The 17,320-nt window shown below is 41.5% G+C and overlaps 1 protein-coding gene across 1 annotated transcript in view; it reads left to right on the forward strand.

Annotated features, from left to right (window-relative positions):
* Window positions 1–8,906: 8,906 nt before the first annotated feature.
* Window positions 8,907–17,320, forward strand: part of LOC112409109 (centrosomal protein of 85 kDa-like) — a gene marked incomplete at its 3' end in the record, with an annotated part of 157,824 nt that continues 149,410 nt past the window's right edge. Inside the window, 2 exon segments of the mRNA XM_024759020.1 lie at window positions 8,907–8,971; window positions 9,110–9,265. Of these exon segments, the coding sequence (XP_024614788.1) occupies window positions 9,233–9,265 (33 nt within the window).

Genomic DNA, 17,320 nt, shown 5'->3' on the forward strand with positions numbered 1-17,320 from the left:
GTCGTTTAGTGAGCCTGTGCCTCTGGGCTGAGAACTCATAAGTGTTTCTTGGGCTTTTTCCCCTCCCCGCTTAGGTGGAGTTGGGTATTTCCTTTCCCACTGTCAGGCTTAGAGAATACCCCAGCAGGTTAGTCTCCGTTAACGAGTTTCTCCAGAGGGCAGGCCTTGCTAAGAGCAGAATGCTCTGACCTTGCTGGAAGTATGAGAGAGTTTTTTTCTCCAGTATTTACTGTGGGAACTTGGTTAAGCTCCTGGAGAGAAATCTCACAATATTGTGGGGACCTCCTATGACTGGGTCCCCCTGGAATTTTTAACTCTCAGTACTGTCTGCACTGAGCCTCCAGCAACTCATCAGTTATAATTCACTATAACCCTGGCCCTGGTCCCTGTGGCGCTTTCCCCTCTCGAGCCTCTGTTAGGGAGGCAGAAACGCCCTGTATTTGCCTGTCTGTCTGTCTAGTCTTGTGGGCAGTGGCTTGCCCTGTGTCCTCCTCTCTCGTATGAGTCCGAGAAGAGTTGTTGATTTTTCAGGCTGTTTAGCTTTTTACTTCTTGTTAAGATGGAGAGACAACTTCCAAGTTCCTTACAGCAGACCTGGTAACCAGAGTCATGGAATCTTTCTATATGGCATCCAGCTAACTCTGATGCTCCTGCTTCCCTCTTCCACTCACAAGGACCCCTGTGATCACAGTGGTCCCAGCCACACAGCCCAGCCTCTTCTTCCCATTACGAGATCAGCTGATTAGCAACCTTAACTTCATCTGCAATTTTAATTTCCCGTTGCCACGTAACAGAACCAACATATGCACAGGTGCAAGGGATAGGACATGGACATCTTTGAGGGGCGATTAGTCTGCCCACTACTAGATCCTTCCTCAGAACTTTTGTGGGGGAGGAGGCTGGGGGGCCGAAAACACTGGGGCATCATGAAGAGAAGAGCCAGGGAACCTCAAAGCATCAGAACAATTATCCTCATTTCTTAAACCCCGAGATGGCTCCACAATATACCTTAAAAACCTGTTGTCCTTCTGTCCTGTCTCCCAGTTTACTTTAGGAGAATTTTTTTTTTTTTTGGCGGTACGCGGGCCTCTCACTGTTGTGGCATCTCCCGTTGCGGAGCACAGGCTCCGGACGCGCAGGCTCAGCGGCCATGGCTCACGGGCCCAGCTGCTCCGCGGCATATGGGATCTTCCCGGACCGGGACACGAACCCGTGTCCCCTGCATCGGCAGGTGGACTCTCAACCACTGCGCCACCAGGGAAGCCCTAGGAGAATTTTTTAAACTTCATCTGTTTGGGGAGGAATGGATTTCTCATTATATACAAATACTATGTGTTTCAGAGATGAAGGAGAGGGTCTCTTCTCCAGGGCCAGTGGCCAGGGCTCCTAAGTCTCAATCCAAGAATGACAGTAATGACAGTAATGAGTCCTGAGATCAGTGTAGGGGGTGAGGAACAGTGCAGGGGTAGGGGAGAGCGAGGGAGGGAGAGGGAGAAGAAGGGATGGAGAGAGGGAGTAAAGAAGGAAGGAAGGAAAGGGAAAATGAAGACAAAAATTAAATAGACTGGTATAGAAAATATCGGGGTGCCTCACGTGTTCTAAGGATAAAAATTATTTCAGTCACATCTGGACGTAGGCACTGGCTTGCTGTGTGAGTGCATTTCATGCTGGGTGCAGCAGTCTGAACCTAGGGGCTCCCAGGCAGCTGCAGGTGTTTGCAGGGAGAGGTTTCTCCCAATCCCTACTGAGAAAAGTGCATCTGCTTATCTGGGCAGAAGCTTCAAAAGGACATTAGGGGACCAAGGAGGCAAAAAGGATGGGGATGTGAAGAAAGGAGATCAGAACAGAAGAGGTAGAGATGAGAGTTCAAAGGGAGAAAGAGAAAGCGAAATGAAATTAAGAACATTAATCCTGTGGGATTAAGAACAAAAAGAGTAGACTCAGACAAGAAATCAGCCAGGAAGATAAGTGTGGATTCAAATGCTTTCCCGGGAAAGTGCAAAGGAGAGAAAACCCCCAAATCAAAACCAAAACCCAAACCACCTTGCGCTCAGCATTCCCTCGTTTTGCAGCTGCTCAGCGAACCTCCAGCAGCCCTCTTTCCATTGCAGGCACTTGTGGTGGGCGCTGGTGCCCGACGCTGGCCATCTGGGCTTGCTGGTGTCTGCCTGGCACTGTGACCTCCAGGTGTCCCTGTAGGTGCAAATCCTAGCGGGAGAAAGTGAAAATGACAGGGGACCTGGTCTGAGTGATGGGCAAGGAGGTGGAATGACAGCGCTGCTGCAGTCAGCGTGCAGCCCCAAGGGGCGGTTTCTGTTTAATGCTTGCTGAGGACCCAGTGTCCTTGACTATCGCCTCATCACAGACTCAGGGGCAACAGCTATTGAGCACTGCTAAATGCAGACCAGGTACCATGAATCCTGTTACATAGAGAGGAAACTGGGTCTCAGAGGGATTCAAGAAACTGCACAGGATCAGTAAGTGGGAGAGCTACGACTCCAGCCACCCTCTGACCTCTGCACAGGGCTCTTTCCAACACAACTGCCCCTCAAGGACAAACTTTTCAAGGAGGCTGCCCCTAGCCTATCACACCTGGAAACTGCACTAGCCATTTTAGTCTCAGGCCTCCAGGCCCTCACCCCCAACAAGGTCCCTACTCTGAATTTTGGACCAGTGGACCTTTGGGGGTGGGGTGGGTAGGGTACTTCCGGTGGGAGAGTGGGAAACCGTAGAGATGTCTTCTTCTCTCATCAGCGTTCCTGGACAGGCATGGTGGATGGATAGAAGTAGCCCTCTCTTCCCAAGTTTAAAATGGAGTTTAGGGTCGCCTAGAAATCAAATCCTTAAAAGGAAAGTAAAATACTGTTGTCAATTCATTCTCATACACAAACTTACAAACGGCGGGTTAAGGATTGTATTCACATCCATCTTATGGTCCCCTGATGTAAGCACAAGGTCAGTCTGCCAGTCACTGCTCTTCCTGGTTATCTTTTCCCCTGCTTTTTCTCTTTAGACTCAGTCTCTTGAGACTGGGTCTCAAGCACCCAGTCCTGCCTGTGAGCTCAGGCAGCACCCAGAAGATTCTAACTGAGAGTGGCAATGGACCTGACAGGAAAGCTCTGGAAAAGACAGCCATTTCCAGTGAACAACTGGGGAGCTGAAATAGGGACACTGGAGTCCTGCTCACCTACCCCTTTAAGGAAAGAATGTCTGGAGAGTTGGGGGCTGAGGTGGGGCCTGCAGACCTGCAGAGGGGTTCAGGTGACACGAGGACTGCTGTGAACTCTCTCACCTGTCATCTCCCTCCCGTGTGGCAGGTTGGTCACTAGGTAAGAGAAGGCGTCATCCTGCTACCACTTGAGGAAACATTAGATTCAGTCAAATTCAGCAGAAGTCTTTCCTTCAGGATTTGGTGAGTTTAATAAACCAACAGGTGTTATGAGTCTCCCAAAGAAGAGTACGGTATGAAGTCAGGAGCGGGGTCCTGAAGCTCTTTCTGGCAACCTCCTTGCAGAAGAGGAACCACTAGGTGTGGGTGAGATATTATTAATCTTGTTACACGGAAGAGGGGAGTGGGTCTCAGAGCAGTCCAGGGAATTGTGGTCCATACAACACAAAATCATGAATGTAAGTTAGGTGTAGCTACAGCTTTGATGGGACCCACACAAACAAAACTTATGCTTCCTTAGCCCATGGTCAATCCATATTTTCTGAACACTTGGTTTTTTTTGGGGGGGAGCGGGGGGCACACCATGTTTCAAAGAAAACAGTCTTCCAGAACTCTGAGTCTAAGTGTAAAGTGTCCAGGGTCTCGGGCAGCTAGCCTGGCTCTGCAAGGAAGGCATCTGGGCAGATGCTGCCGTCCAGCTTCAGTCCCCCTTTAGCACCACTTTTCTAATCCACTGAACAAAGCAGTGGCCTCTGGGCTGGAGCTTCTCTGACACACAATGATAAAGAAAGGAAAGTCACCCGCACCGTAAAGGTGGCTTCAGGGAATTTGTTGTTTCTGTGGCTGTTAGATTAATCCTGGACACTGTGCAAAAGGCTGAGACCTCCCAGAAGGTGGGTAGGAAGCGACAGCTTCTAAGAGAATGAGCCAGCACCAAGGGATGCAGAAACAACTCAGAGGACAGTTCCTTTCATTCTGCTGGCTTTTAAAATGCTGCTCACTCTGTTTCATGTCATGCAGGCCCGTGTGTGACAACTGTTGAGGAACTTGGGCTGTGACATTAAGCAAACACTGCTGATGTGTTTCTGATTACATCAATGGTGCCTCACTCTCCAGCATGTTAACTCATCGTAGTTGATTATGCTGACACTGAAAGCTTGTGTTAACATGTGTGCTTGTATTTCTAACTGTAATTTGGTTCAATACCGATACGAGTATCAATACTATCTGAATTACATGTGAGATGACCAGCCTAAAACTAGAGCACAGAGGATTTAGATGAGCTCTGAAGATTTACCAGGAGAGACCGTTGCTAAACACTGAAATAGTTCCTAAGGGAAGTTGTGGAATCTGTTTCCCTGGAGGTTATTAAAACTATGCCTATTCTATAGAAGGTTCCACGATCCTGACAGAAGGTAGAGCGCTTAGTTTGACCGGCAAGGTCTTCCAACTAAAATCATAGGTACTCTACTCAAGGTAACCACTGAGGGCTCTTACACGCAGGTGGCATTTTGATTCCGTAACACCTTGCTTGCTGAGGCTATTCCTGTTAGGAGAGTTAGAAATTCCATTTCAGGTCAGACTAGCCAGGTATGAACTTATTACCAACACAATGCTTTCTTAGTTACTCTACAAAATAAGGCAACTATTGTTACTGTTGTTACTACTATAATAATAATAATTATTACCTACCATTTTTGAGCACTCGCTATATACTAGGCACTATGCTAGCTCTTTATATACATGACTTCCTCTTGCTCTTATAACACACATTTTAAGATGAGTATTATGATATCCATTTCATAGATGTTTAAACTGAGTTTTGAGGCTAATAACCTGTTGATCACCCAGCAGGATTCAGACCCAGGTCTGTCTGACTCTAAAGCCTGTGCTTTCATGTATTACAAGGTGTGGCTAATGTAGCTAGAAGCACATCAGATCACATACAGTGTTGGCTCTTACATGCAGTCCCATTGGGCAGCCATGCTCTTCTATTGGTGCTCAGCAGAGGCTGGGTTCTCTCCTGGACTTGCCTTCATCTCCACAGACACCTCAGAGGTTCACAGAGAATGACATAGTGCCCATTAATCCCTGAAATTTTAGTTGGGAGGAGAAAGACCTTCATGACAATCACCTATTTCATATGTAGGGGTTCTCATTAGGATAATAAAAGTTCTTCTGCTAAAAAAGTTTGCAAATATAATACACTCTTTTGAAAATTCTCAACATGTTTCGAAAATCCATTGAGCACTTGTCTTGGGTGGGGGGAACACCTGAGGATTATTCAAAACCAAACCTGGTGAGTTGGGAGAATAATCAATCCAGTTATAAAAATCAAGGTATGAATGATAAAATAATGATGTCAATTTTCTTATGTGATATTGTGCCATGTATACTGTCGGTGTATGCCCTGTATTTCCATCACAACCAACTGTGGCCCCAGCACTGACATCCATCTCAGAGTCCACACAGTGATCTAGAAACATCTCACCTATTCATTGACCAATGTCCAAGAGAGGACCAAAATGATGACTTATATGAAATGCATTAATCTAGCAGCTGGTGAACTTTGGAGCAAGACAGATGGTGGAAGTGATGATTTTGTGTGAAATGCTTCCCCTCTCGGCGAGACTGCCAAAAATGTGCTCCTCTGCTATTTTTTCTACCAAGGAGAGGGTGGGAGGAAAGACTCTTTTATTGGTGTCTGCAACAGATACATTTTCCTTAAACAAGATGTAGGTCAGTGATAGGCGTGACCTTTATAAACACTTTTTGTGCATATTATAATAGGGAAAAAACATTTAGCCTCAAGATGAAAAAATAGCACAATATTCTTTTGCTAAGAATTCTGAAATTATTATATTTAGAGTTTGGATATTTTTTTCTGAGAGGGGGGTCATATGTTTGTTGTTTGTCACCTACAGCTAAATTTAGCCAAACTCGGGCTTATTTCCTTACCTGTTCTCCTTACAAACCCTTGTCACATCTGAAGTTCCCCGTTGTTGTCAACGGCTCCATTCTACTGCCAGCCTCCTATGTTCCTAACTTGGTCAGTTCTTTCCCTTCCATAATTTTGTCCAGGAAATCACCAGTTCTAAGGATCCTTGCTCTGTGAGGCCTCTTGAAGTTACATGTTCTCTCCATTCCCACGGGGACAGGCTGCATTGGACCGAAGCATTGCATCTAGACATGGGGAATAGTTTTTAATCTCCCCCCTTTAGTTCCTTCCTTATACGAACCATCCTAGCAAGCGTTCTTTTCATCATTTCCCTGACAAAATTAAGTTAGAGTTATTCAGCAAGTATTCTATCACCTTACTACTCAACTCATTGTCTTGTAGGCCTTTACTATGCCCATCAGACCCTTTACTGTCTCTTCCTTCAACCGCCTTCCACCTCTGATGTATCCACAGACCATTCAGCCTGGCACTTCCCAACCAAGTGATGCCACTTCATCCCTTTCCAACAGTGTTCAAGATTGTTCTTTGTCATGTTTTCCCAGAGAATACGTGGTTTCCATGTTTTCCTCCCCACAACTTTCTTCAATATCCTCTTATCCCTTAGGCGCTGATATACAATACAAGGAAAGGTTGGAATTAAAAATTTACATGCCATTGTGTTTGTATTCTTACCTGCTCCATAAATTGTTCAAGCTTCTTTTGTGGAAGAGTCAGTTTCCATTTTTGACGTTGCACCTGTGCATTGGGCAGTCCTTACACACAAGATGGGTTTCCATTAGTCCCATCTCAGTCCAGGATCATCTTCAAAAATTCCACATTTTCCTTACAAACTTGGAAGTGAGGAGGTCCTTCCATGCTATGTAACCAAACTTCTTCTGCTGGATTTAATCAACCCACTAAAAAATTTATCTCCTTTGTAAAGAATTTTCTGTGTAAGGAAGTCATTGAGTCTAAAAGCTGAGTTTAAAAATAATTCTTTCTTTATTCCAAAACTTATTTACTTTAATGTTGTGTGGAAAAGGAAGATTTAAGAATTTTTTAGAAAGCAGTTTCTGTCTGCAGACAAGTTGTTAAACAATCAACCCAGAGTTAAGATGCCTACTAAGCTATTCAAATAGGATATGTTTATTTTTTCAGTACCAGAATTTGTTAGGTAGATTCATATATATCAACTTATTTTACCCTCACAACAATTCTTTGAGATAGATTTATTATTCTCACATTATCGACAATGAAACCAAAGCTCAGTGCAGTAAAGTTCCAAGTTCAAGCTCACCAAACTACAAGTGGTGGAGTAGAATTGTTACTTCTGTTTCTTACCATCTAAACCCAGCCCTCTTTCCTAATGCCAAGCTGTTCTGTGCCAAGGACCTAGGGTTAGCACTGAGCCCCTTAATGAGAAAGAGGCAAAGGACCATGCAACATGGTTGACAGGCGCAGTGAGGCAAACAGAGCCATGGGGAATGTGCCATGTCGATTAGATATTACATTCCCATAAGCATTTGGAACTACTTCTGGGCATTATTTCAGTTCCATTGTTTTGACTGTTTACTTATGGAGTAGTCTGAAGCTTTATATTTCAGTATCTGATAGGGCTACCCCTCATTACATTTTTCCCTGGAGATTTTTCTTCTTGCTTTAGAATCAGCTTATCTAGTTGAGAATATTATTGTGAAGATTTTGGGGGTCTTATGTCAGATTTATAGATTAAGTCAGGAGAGTTGATATCTCGATAATATTTTGTGTCTTCCCAACACAAAACATATCAGGTTTTCCCATCTGTTCCAGTGTTCCTTTGTGTCTCTTTTTCATTTCCCAGTACTAGAGTCTTTTGTGTTTTCATTAGATCGTAAAGGTAAATCCATTATTTTTTTAATAGTCTTCCTCTTGGTTTATTCTGTGTTTCAGTGTTGCTTTCTTTTCCTCTTTCTCTCTTTCTTTTTTTCTGTCTTTCACACAGCATGCATGGACACACATACTGAGTTTTTCATCCACAGAGTCATCAAGGGCATTTGAAAGATATTGAACTAAAAATTCCAGAATCTTCTGTGACAGGTACACAGTAAGGTGTTCTTTCTCCCTAGAAGAACATGACAATAAACTGTCATTAGCTTCCTGATGGAGGGACTTTTATCTCTTGTTCATGGCAGTTTTCGAAGTGCCTAGAACAGTACGCATTTACACTCAGTTATTATTTGTTGGCTGAAGGAATGAAAAATCCAGTACATGCCTCTGGGACAAGGCCCTTGGTTTGTGTTTTCTGGCAGGTGAAACTCACTCTGGGTATTTTGTTGTAGAAAGTCTGTTGAGAAGAGAAGCAGCGTGTAGAGGAAAAGTATCTTCCTGTGCATATGCTCTACTGACCTATTTCTCCATTAGAGTATTAATAATAAATGCCCAAGGCGCTACTGAAAATAAATAAGCTTATTCCTTTCTGCTTCTTATTAGCCAAAGCCTTGCAATTCACATTTGCACAGTGATGGCTCTAAAATGCATCCTGGCAGATGGATACTTCTTGAGCTGTCATAAGGCGATGAAGAAAATCCAGTTATATGTGTGGGTTAAGTCGGCAGTGAACAGTCATCATTCTGAACTGTGTTATAAACCGAGGCTCCGGGGCCCCTCAGCGTTACAGCGTTTCCTGGCAGTGTGGGCTGCAAAGTGTGTACAGGAAACACAGTAACACTGTGGTTTCACACCGGAGCTCAGGTTGCCTCTCATGAATATGCATGACGAGGCTGGATCTCGCTCTGGCCACTTGAGTGTCCTTGAGCTTAACTTAACTCCCACAAACCCACTTCCTGCCTACTTTTTGAAGATGTTCCTTGAGGAGGTGTGAAAAAGTGAGTTGTAACTCCAATTGTGGAGCATTTTCCTTTCTTTCTCTTCAAGATGACAAACTGCATCCTGATTTATTTTTATTCACTGTGAGTCATTTGCTAGTCTTATTTTATAAATAATATTTTCTACATCTTACTCAGAGGCAGATGGGAAAGTTCAAGGAAACACCCTCTTGGAGAGGAAAAGCCCTCCGGTCTGGATTTGCACATTGGTGCCTTTGCTGGAGTCTCCCATGAGCAGCACTGCCATGAGGAAATAAACAGATGGCGAATGGTCCCAGCGAAGCAGCATTTAGAGTGGGTTTTCTTTGTTTTAGAAGTGTCTGTTATTCTGCTCTCACTGCGAACTCTGTGTACTCCTGAGAATGCAAGAAACAAGCTGGAAACTCTTTCTTAATATTCCTAAAACAGGTCACCAGATCGAAAGATACTTGGGATACGCGCGCGCGCACACACACACCCACACACACACACTTGCTAACGGTTATTGTGTGTTTTCTTTGTGAGAGGAAATGGGGGAGGGGAAGGGGGGCTCCAGCTCCTCTGAAGCCAAGAGGCAGCGCTCCAGGAACCCACGTGATGAACAGCATGTGCTGGGAAATGCCAGCCTGTGGCACTCCTCAACTTGGCACACAGACGCAACTCCTGTTTGCCAAAATTTACGAAGCCGACAGGGAGTAGTAGGGGTCTCTTCTCTGGACAAACAGTAAAGGGTGAGAAATGGGCATATGTATGTTGCTATGCAGTTGTTTTGCTGTTTATATGGGAGCCTTGCCAAGCAGCACTTAGACCCTGGGAACATTTGCATTAGTCCATGGAGGTCCCAGGCTTTTCATTCGAACCCACACCAATGTCTTTTCCTTTAATGACAATCGTTAGGGAGAAAATGTACCTACCTTCTTTCTAGATGTGCTGCGTTTATTTCTCCACAGTCTGATGACCCCTTCCTGAAGTCTGTTACTGATATTATCTTGGTTGTCATAGATTACTATGATTCTAATGAACTGTTTGTTTTTAATGTTAGACATTCTTTTCCTATGGAATGTTCATCCTTTAAAAATTGCTCAACACTGTTTTGGCATTTAAAGCTCATGTTTTAAGAGCTGATGATTTTGTCTCATGGTTAAATGGTGAAATAACAGGGTCAAAGTGAGGTTAATGGGATTTAGAATTTCAATTTGACTGGAGTCTTTCCTTCCGAAAAATGGTGAAAGGAAAGAATGGAGGGATGGAAGGAAAGAGAGGAGGCAGGGAGAGTGAGAAGAAGGAGAGTCTATTCAAGGAAAAGTCTTGAATAGGTGAGATTATTGACTAAATCTAAGTTTATCTGAGCTAAACATTTTTTAATACATATTTTTTTAATTAAAGAAGGTAAATAATTACATTCACATTTCTAAACACTTATTCTACCACATTTTTCTTCCAGTATTATTGAGATATAATTGACATACAGCACTGTATAAGTTTAAGGTGTACAACTTGATGATTTGACCTATATATACATCATGAAATGATTATCACAGTAAGTTTAGTGAACATCCTTCATCTCATACAGATACAATAAAAGAAAACAATTTTTTTCCTTATGATGAGAACTCTTAGGATTTACTCCCTTAACTACTTTTGCGTATATCATTCAGCAGTGTTCATGATATTTATCATGTGACACATCGCATCCCTAGTACTTATTTAGCAGTTTGTACCCTTGGACCACCTTCATCCAATTTCCCATCCCCTCACACCCCCTCCTCCCACCTCTGATAACCACCAATCTGATCTCTTTTTCTGTGAGTTTGGTTGGTTGGTTTTGAAGTATAACTGACCCACAACATAATCTTAGTTTCTGGTACACAACATAGTGATTCAGTATTTCTCTACATACCAAAATGATCACCACAGAGCTAAAGCTTTTTACATGCTCTTCCCAATTCTGTCTTTGTCGGTTCAACAAATACGTTTCAAGAGTGTACGCTGTACTAGGCATAGAACAATACAGCATTTTTGGCTACCACTTAATCATAGACTCTTTGGATTTTATTCCCAAAAAGTATAATAAATCCTTTTTCCATCGTGCACCTCATATTCTGTCACCCCTGCCATTAGAAAACTTAGATTACCTGTGATTTTTGTTTCATGGCCAGTTTAGGGTTATGTTTCCCCGTGTCCAGTTATCTTTACTCTGTTTAGCTCTCGTGGACCATACAACTTAATCCAAGACCTTAGGAGCATGCTGTATTTTACCAAGTCATGTGAGTGTGCTTTTCTGAGAAGTTTTTGCAGCCTTCCATCTAATGCCTGAACTGCTTCCTCTGCATCTCTCTCATGAGCTCCAATTGCTTGAGCACTTAACTCTCTCCCCCAAGAGGCTGTGAGTACCTTGAGGGCAGGGCCTGTGTCTTATTCATTTCTGAAGGGGTGGCAACATAGTCAGAACTTAACAAGTATTTGTAGAAAAAAATGAATGTTGCCCAGAGCACCTTTGTTTCTATATTCTGACCTTTTGGCCTTTTTATGGGATTGGATTCTAAGAGTGAGTTTGTTTGTCGAAGTCTATATATATTTTTAGTTTTAATAGATGTTGCTAGATTGCTTTCCAAGAAAAGCTAAGGCAATTTTCTCCCATATTTCTACCAGTAATAGGTTTTATTGGTCTTTTAAATGTTTGCCAGTTTAATAGCTATAAAGTGATATCCCATTGTTTAATTTTTGTTTTCCTGCTATTAATCAGTTTGAGTATCTTTATATGTGTTTGTTGGTCATTTAGATTTGCTGTTCTGTGAATTAACTGTTTATATACTTTGTCCATCTTGACACGGAAAAGTTTGCATTTATTTCAAGATATATAAAAACAAAAAGTATAAAGCCCCTTTTCTTTAAAATTCCAATTCTAGGTATGTATCCTATGGAAACACTTAGATATGTAAACAAAAATATATGCAAAGCATCCCATTAGAGTATTGTCTGTAGTAATAAAAAATTAAGTGTAGTGAAAAGAAAGTAGTTTAATGAATTATGGTGTTTCCTTATTATGACACAGAATGAGGAATTAAAAAAGAATGAGGTAAATCTACATGTACTGCATAAAAGGAATTCAGCATATTGTTAAGTGAAAAAAGCAAGTTGTAGAAGACGTATTGCATAGTTCTATCCAAAATTATATATGTACATATGCACATTGTGGAAGAAACTATTTGTCCTTAATCTTAGGAACTATCAAAAACTATATATTTGAGTCACACTGCAGCAAGCAAATAGCAATTGTAAAATCTAGGTCACATTCCAAAAGATGCATTGAGTTTTTATAGTGTGGGAAATATATGACTAGTCCAATGTGGGAAAAAAAGAAAAAAAAAGATGTAAATCAACTATACTCCAATATAAAATAAAAATTGAATTAAAAAAAAGAAAAAGAAAAAAAGAAATAAAACCCAGTGAGTCAGTTCCCTGGGAGTTCAATTAGTTCTGAAGTGACTAACAAGAGCTATGATTTCTTATCTATCAATCCTATATTGCCATATATTATGACTTTCTGTATTTTATTTAGAACATGTTTCACAAACCCTGATATTGATAGCTAAAGTTAGCTTACACTTCAGATGGGTAAATGCTGTGTTTGTAGTGAGAACATTTAATAGAGTCCTTGTCTATCTTTACAGATCTTCTCTTTTGTTTCCTAACTTTATCTGTGATAAAAGTGTATAACAAAGTGTAATTTTACTTAAGATCACATCTCAACCTGATGAGTCAGCAAGTGGGTTTATTGTTTTGTTCCCTGGATCATTAATATTCTCTATCATTGAGCTTTCGTATCAGCTTATAGACAGCAGCTTAAGTTTAGATCCAAGTGATTTGCAATGAAGTTTATTCCTATTTAAAGGAAGACATGTCTTTCTAATGTTTACATTTTCCCCTCTCAAAAAGATGATTTAACTATGCAGTTTCTAAAGCTTAGGTGTGTTATGTATATGCCTGCAAACATCTTTTTGTATGTAAACCCATTAAAACGAGACCTGTCTGGACATATATCAAGCTCTTAACAGGGCCTATGTGCAGGGACAGGGAATGGGAAAGGGGAAGAAGGATGTTGGGAGAGTTCGCTTTTGTTCTGAGTACTTCTGTAACATCTGAATATTTTAAAAATGAGAATATTTTCATTCTTTTGTACTTGTATAATGTTAAAAAATGAAAAGAGAAAATCACTAGGAATTAGCAAAAAATGAGATTTTATATATCTCTTAGAACAATATACAAGGAGATTACAACTTTTTGGAGTATGAGGATGCCTTTTAATTGTTAATAATTTTCCAGACTATCATATGATAGCAGTTGTACTTTTAGTATCTGTTTAGAAAAGAAATAACTATCAAAAGGCACTTCAAATCCATTAATACTTTTTAATCTGAATTATCTTTTCCATAAGGTTTCTCTCTAGTTTCTCAACTCCCTTGCCTGTCATCAGCATGGAAAAGCCCCAACCTTGGAAGTGTTTATCATCATGTTTTCCCTGTCTGCACCCACACTATTGAGTTATTCTGGAGAAATAACACGAGTTGGCCATTGGTACTATTCCAACTCTGTGTCATTAAGCACTGGTCCCTCAAAGCTGCTAGCTCTCCTCCTTTGTTTCGCTAGCCATCTTCTCTCCCACTCACCATAGTAACTATTTCATCCATTCACCATTCTTTTTAAACATTAGCCTCCAAATAATTCAATTCTCCGGAATTCAATTCGCTGGAACAGTTTTGGTTTCAGTCTTCCAGGCTAGATTTTAAGCTCTTTGAGGACTGAGACCTTGTCTGTCTCGCTCACAGTTATTTTTCAGGACCCAGCATACTGCTAGAGCGGGTATTCAATAAATATTTAAGGAATAAGTAAATGAATGAATGAATGGATGATGGTTTATAACAGATAGATGATGAGGATTGCTGTGCAGCTTTGAGGGACCAGTGCTTGATGACAGGGGGTTGGAATAGCACCCGTAGCAGAGTTGTGTTATTTCTCCAGGACATCTCAGTAGCGTGGGTGCAGATGGACAGGGAAAACATGAAGATGAACTCATTCAAGGTTGGGGATTTGCTAACGAGGAGCAATGGAGTCGCGATGCTAGAGAACATAGTTAAAGTGATGGATCGTGAGATCTCTGCAGGTAGGAAAGGAGTGAAAAAAGGAGACTACTAGGTGAAGAATTGGGCTGGGCTTGTGAAGTGAAAGTTCTGATGGAGTGTGTGAAAAGTAGCTAAATGAGGCTGGAAGAGAAGGAGATTATGGTTGGAGAGAAAAATTTTTACCTAAATGTTTCAGAGGGGAAGCCGTCCCAGGTGATGAGGTTGAGGGTGTGGCCAAGGTTATAGGTGGCTGAATGAATAGAGGAGTCATTAGCTTTGAGAGGTCAGGAAATATGAGAGTCCTCCAGAGCTCTGGTTGTATTACCATGTAGATGTTCTGGGTGGATTGTAAGATTGTTTACTGGGAAGAGTGCCAGTTTTCAGTCACAGGAGGGACTGTGGGACTATAGGTCACATTGAGGAGGTGGGATGGGAGGGGACAAAGGAATTAGACACGTAGAGATGTGAGGAAAAGAAATCAATATGACATAAGCGGTGTTGACCAGTACAAGTTGGAGAAAAGAGTTAAAAGAGAAGCAAATATTGAAGGGTAGTAAAAATTTTGTTAAATTTTCAGTTGCTTAAAGTAAGCAGTACATAAATCAAAAATTCCAGGAAGTTCAAATATATGTTTCATTAGTTGAGATCACCCTAAGCTAAAAACTAAAATCATATTAAAATTTTCTGAACCTTTCAGAAGATATAACATTCCCAAGAGGCTCGATTCTAGAAGGAAAATCATAGTAGCTTGCCAATTCCAGTTCTGGTCAGGCATTCTTAGAATACCTTGGAGTGGATTTTAGTCTCAGAGGGATGCTACTTTCAGAAATCAACCAAAGGGCCAAAATAAGGCTCTTGAAAATTTTCTCTACTGAAATGCTCAGTCTGCAAACCTGGATAGTGATGGAAACACATAAGCTTCATTTCTGGCACTTTGAGTGCGGATGAACTTGGTCTTTAATACAAAGAAAACTACTGTTCCTTCTCCTCTCTAGAAAATGAAACTAAAACCAACTCCCTTACCAGAGTACCTGTGTTCTATGCCTACATTTAAGGCAATTGATCAAGTATACATTACATGCAAGATCCGAGTCCTTCCCTTACAGAGAGAAGTACCCGAGGAGCAGGGACACACAGCTAGTGAAAGGCTGTGGTTCCTACAGACAAAGCAGCCCCAATGCTCCCCAGTTAGCTCAGTGTTGACTGTAGCAAAGAGCTGAGACCAACAATGTGGGTCTCAGGGTTATCAGGGTTATCAGGGAAGGCTTCCCAGGCATTGCATCAATGCACAAGGAGAGAGAGACAGAAAGAATTCACACCAGGAAGGAAAATTATTTATGGCATTACAAGGGTGAAAAGAAGATTTTTTCAAGGTCCTGGTATCTCTATTACTCTAACCTAGTGTTTGGACAGATGGAGTACCCACTGCCATTAAAGTACTAAAATGTGCCAGAAGACTTGGAATCTCTTAATCGCATGTTGAGAAGGGCTGACGACACAACTCCAATTATGCTTTTGGTACAATTGTCATGTCAGATTGATGTCTGGAAAAGGACCGAGATTTGAAAAACTGCATAATGAGTTCTTGTGTTGTTTTTATCCTTTATTTTGTGCACACCTATATACTCCACATGCCATTAGTAGCTTCTTCAAAACTCAACAAGATAAAGGTCTGTAAGAGGGACTTGCTGGCTCTCTTGATCCCTAATAGAAAGCTCTTAAAACCTGGATTTGATGAGCCCAGGCCAGGCCATGTAACTAAACTTTAAACATTTTCTCTTTCGTTGTTCCTTTAGCAGAAATTATATCCCTTCCTCCTGTCTATAAATTGTCTAAGCTCAAAGGGATGTTTTGTGCTGTTTTAGTGTTATCTGACAGCCTGGGGCAAATTATCAGGTAAAACATGAAGCCAAAATCTAATAAGAGGCAGGGTGCGGAAGGGTGTGCATCCCCTGGTTATGAGGAGAAGATCAAAGCACCACCCTTCGTGTTCTTTGAGAGCCCGTTTGACCCATGCACTTATAAAAGCAGCAGAAGAAATGCGCAGAGTGGAAAAGGGTGTGTGTGGGTGATGCTGTTACTTAGCAAAAGGGAAACTTCTGGCTGATATTCTGAACTGAACAAAGGAAAGCAGCTGGGACAGCATGGAATAAACGAATGTGGAAAAAATGAAAAGGAGGAAAGCAGATGTGGCGGCGAGGGAGGGCTAAGAGGAGACTGAAAAATAAAACAGTAAAGGAAAAGTATGAAAATGGATGTGATGGGTACTTAAAAACCAGAAGACTATGAATAAAAATCTTCTGAAAAAAAAGTAACTGAAAGAAAGGTGAAAATAGCCAGAAGGATAAGAAAACATCTTCAGTGGAAGCCAGGCAACTGGTGGGAGAAAATTCCCCAATGTAGTGAACTCTCAGCTTAAAACATGGCTCTTTCCTGGTGTTTGAGGTCACATCAGAGTGGACTTGATGCAAGGTTCCTGGAACAGAGTCCAAACCACCTGAGTCTGATTAGGCCACTTGGAAGATGAGCCGGGAGGTAGAGGGGTTCCAAGGATGTTTTTTGTAATATTTTATAATAGGTATGAACCCTTAGAATGATCTGAAAAGAACTTTCAGGTTTTAGGACCACTACATCAGGCCTGACCTAAACGGAAAACCCCAAGAGAATTGGATGTAATTTAAATCAGGCTAGAAAACTCCCAATTCCACCTTTGATTCCTCCAAACAGGTTATTACAGTGTTGGCACAGAGTAGGTCTTTACTGTAATATTTTCCATGGGTAGATATGCCTTGATGTTTTCCCAAGGCCTTTGTCATGGCAGTTAGATGACATCTTGTATGCATGGGTGTGTTTATTTATATTACATGACAGGTACAGTTCTCACCTACGTTTGTCTCTTAAAAAGGGCAGCCGTGCTTCCTAGCTCATCCTTCATATTTTTTTGATCATTTACATGTGTAAGTAAAAATATTGCGAGCATTTCCTCCCAGTATATGTGCATTTTTATTCATAAACTCTATGCATGTATTATCTCATGATACATGGGCCATTAGATTATGAGATCCATATTAAGAAAGATGAGATAAAGATAAAATTAAATATATATTTTAAATTCTATTTAATTAACAGTTTTGTTTATGAATGGAACCTTCTCCTCCCCACCTTCACCTTCATTCCCCCACCCATCCCAAAGCTCACCTGCCTACCACAGGGCATAACGCAATGGCACATAGTAGGAGCTCATTAG

The sequence above is a fragment of the Neophocaena asiaeorientalis genome, unplaced genomic scaffold, assembly GCF_003031525.2.
Source record: "Neophocaena asiaeorientalis asiaeorientalis breed wild unplaced genomic scaffold, Neophocaena_asiaeorientalis_V1.1 scaffold5, whole genome shotgun sequence".
Lineage (NCBI taxonomy): Eukaryota > Metazoa > Chordata > Mammalia > Artiodactyla > Phocoenidae > Neophocaena > Neophocaena asiaeorientalis.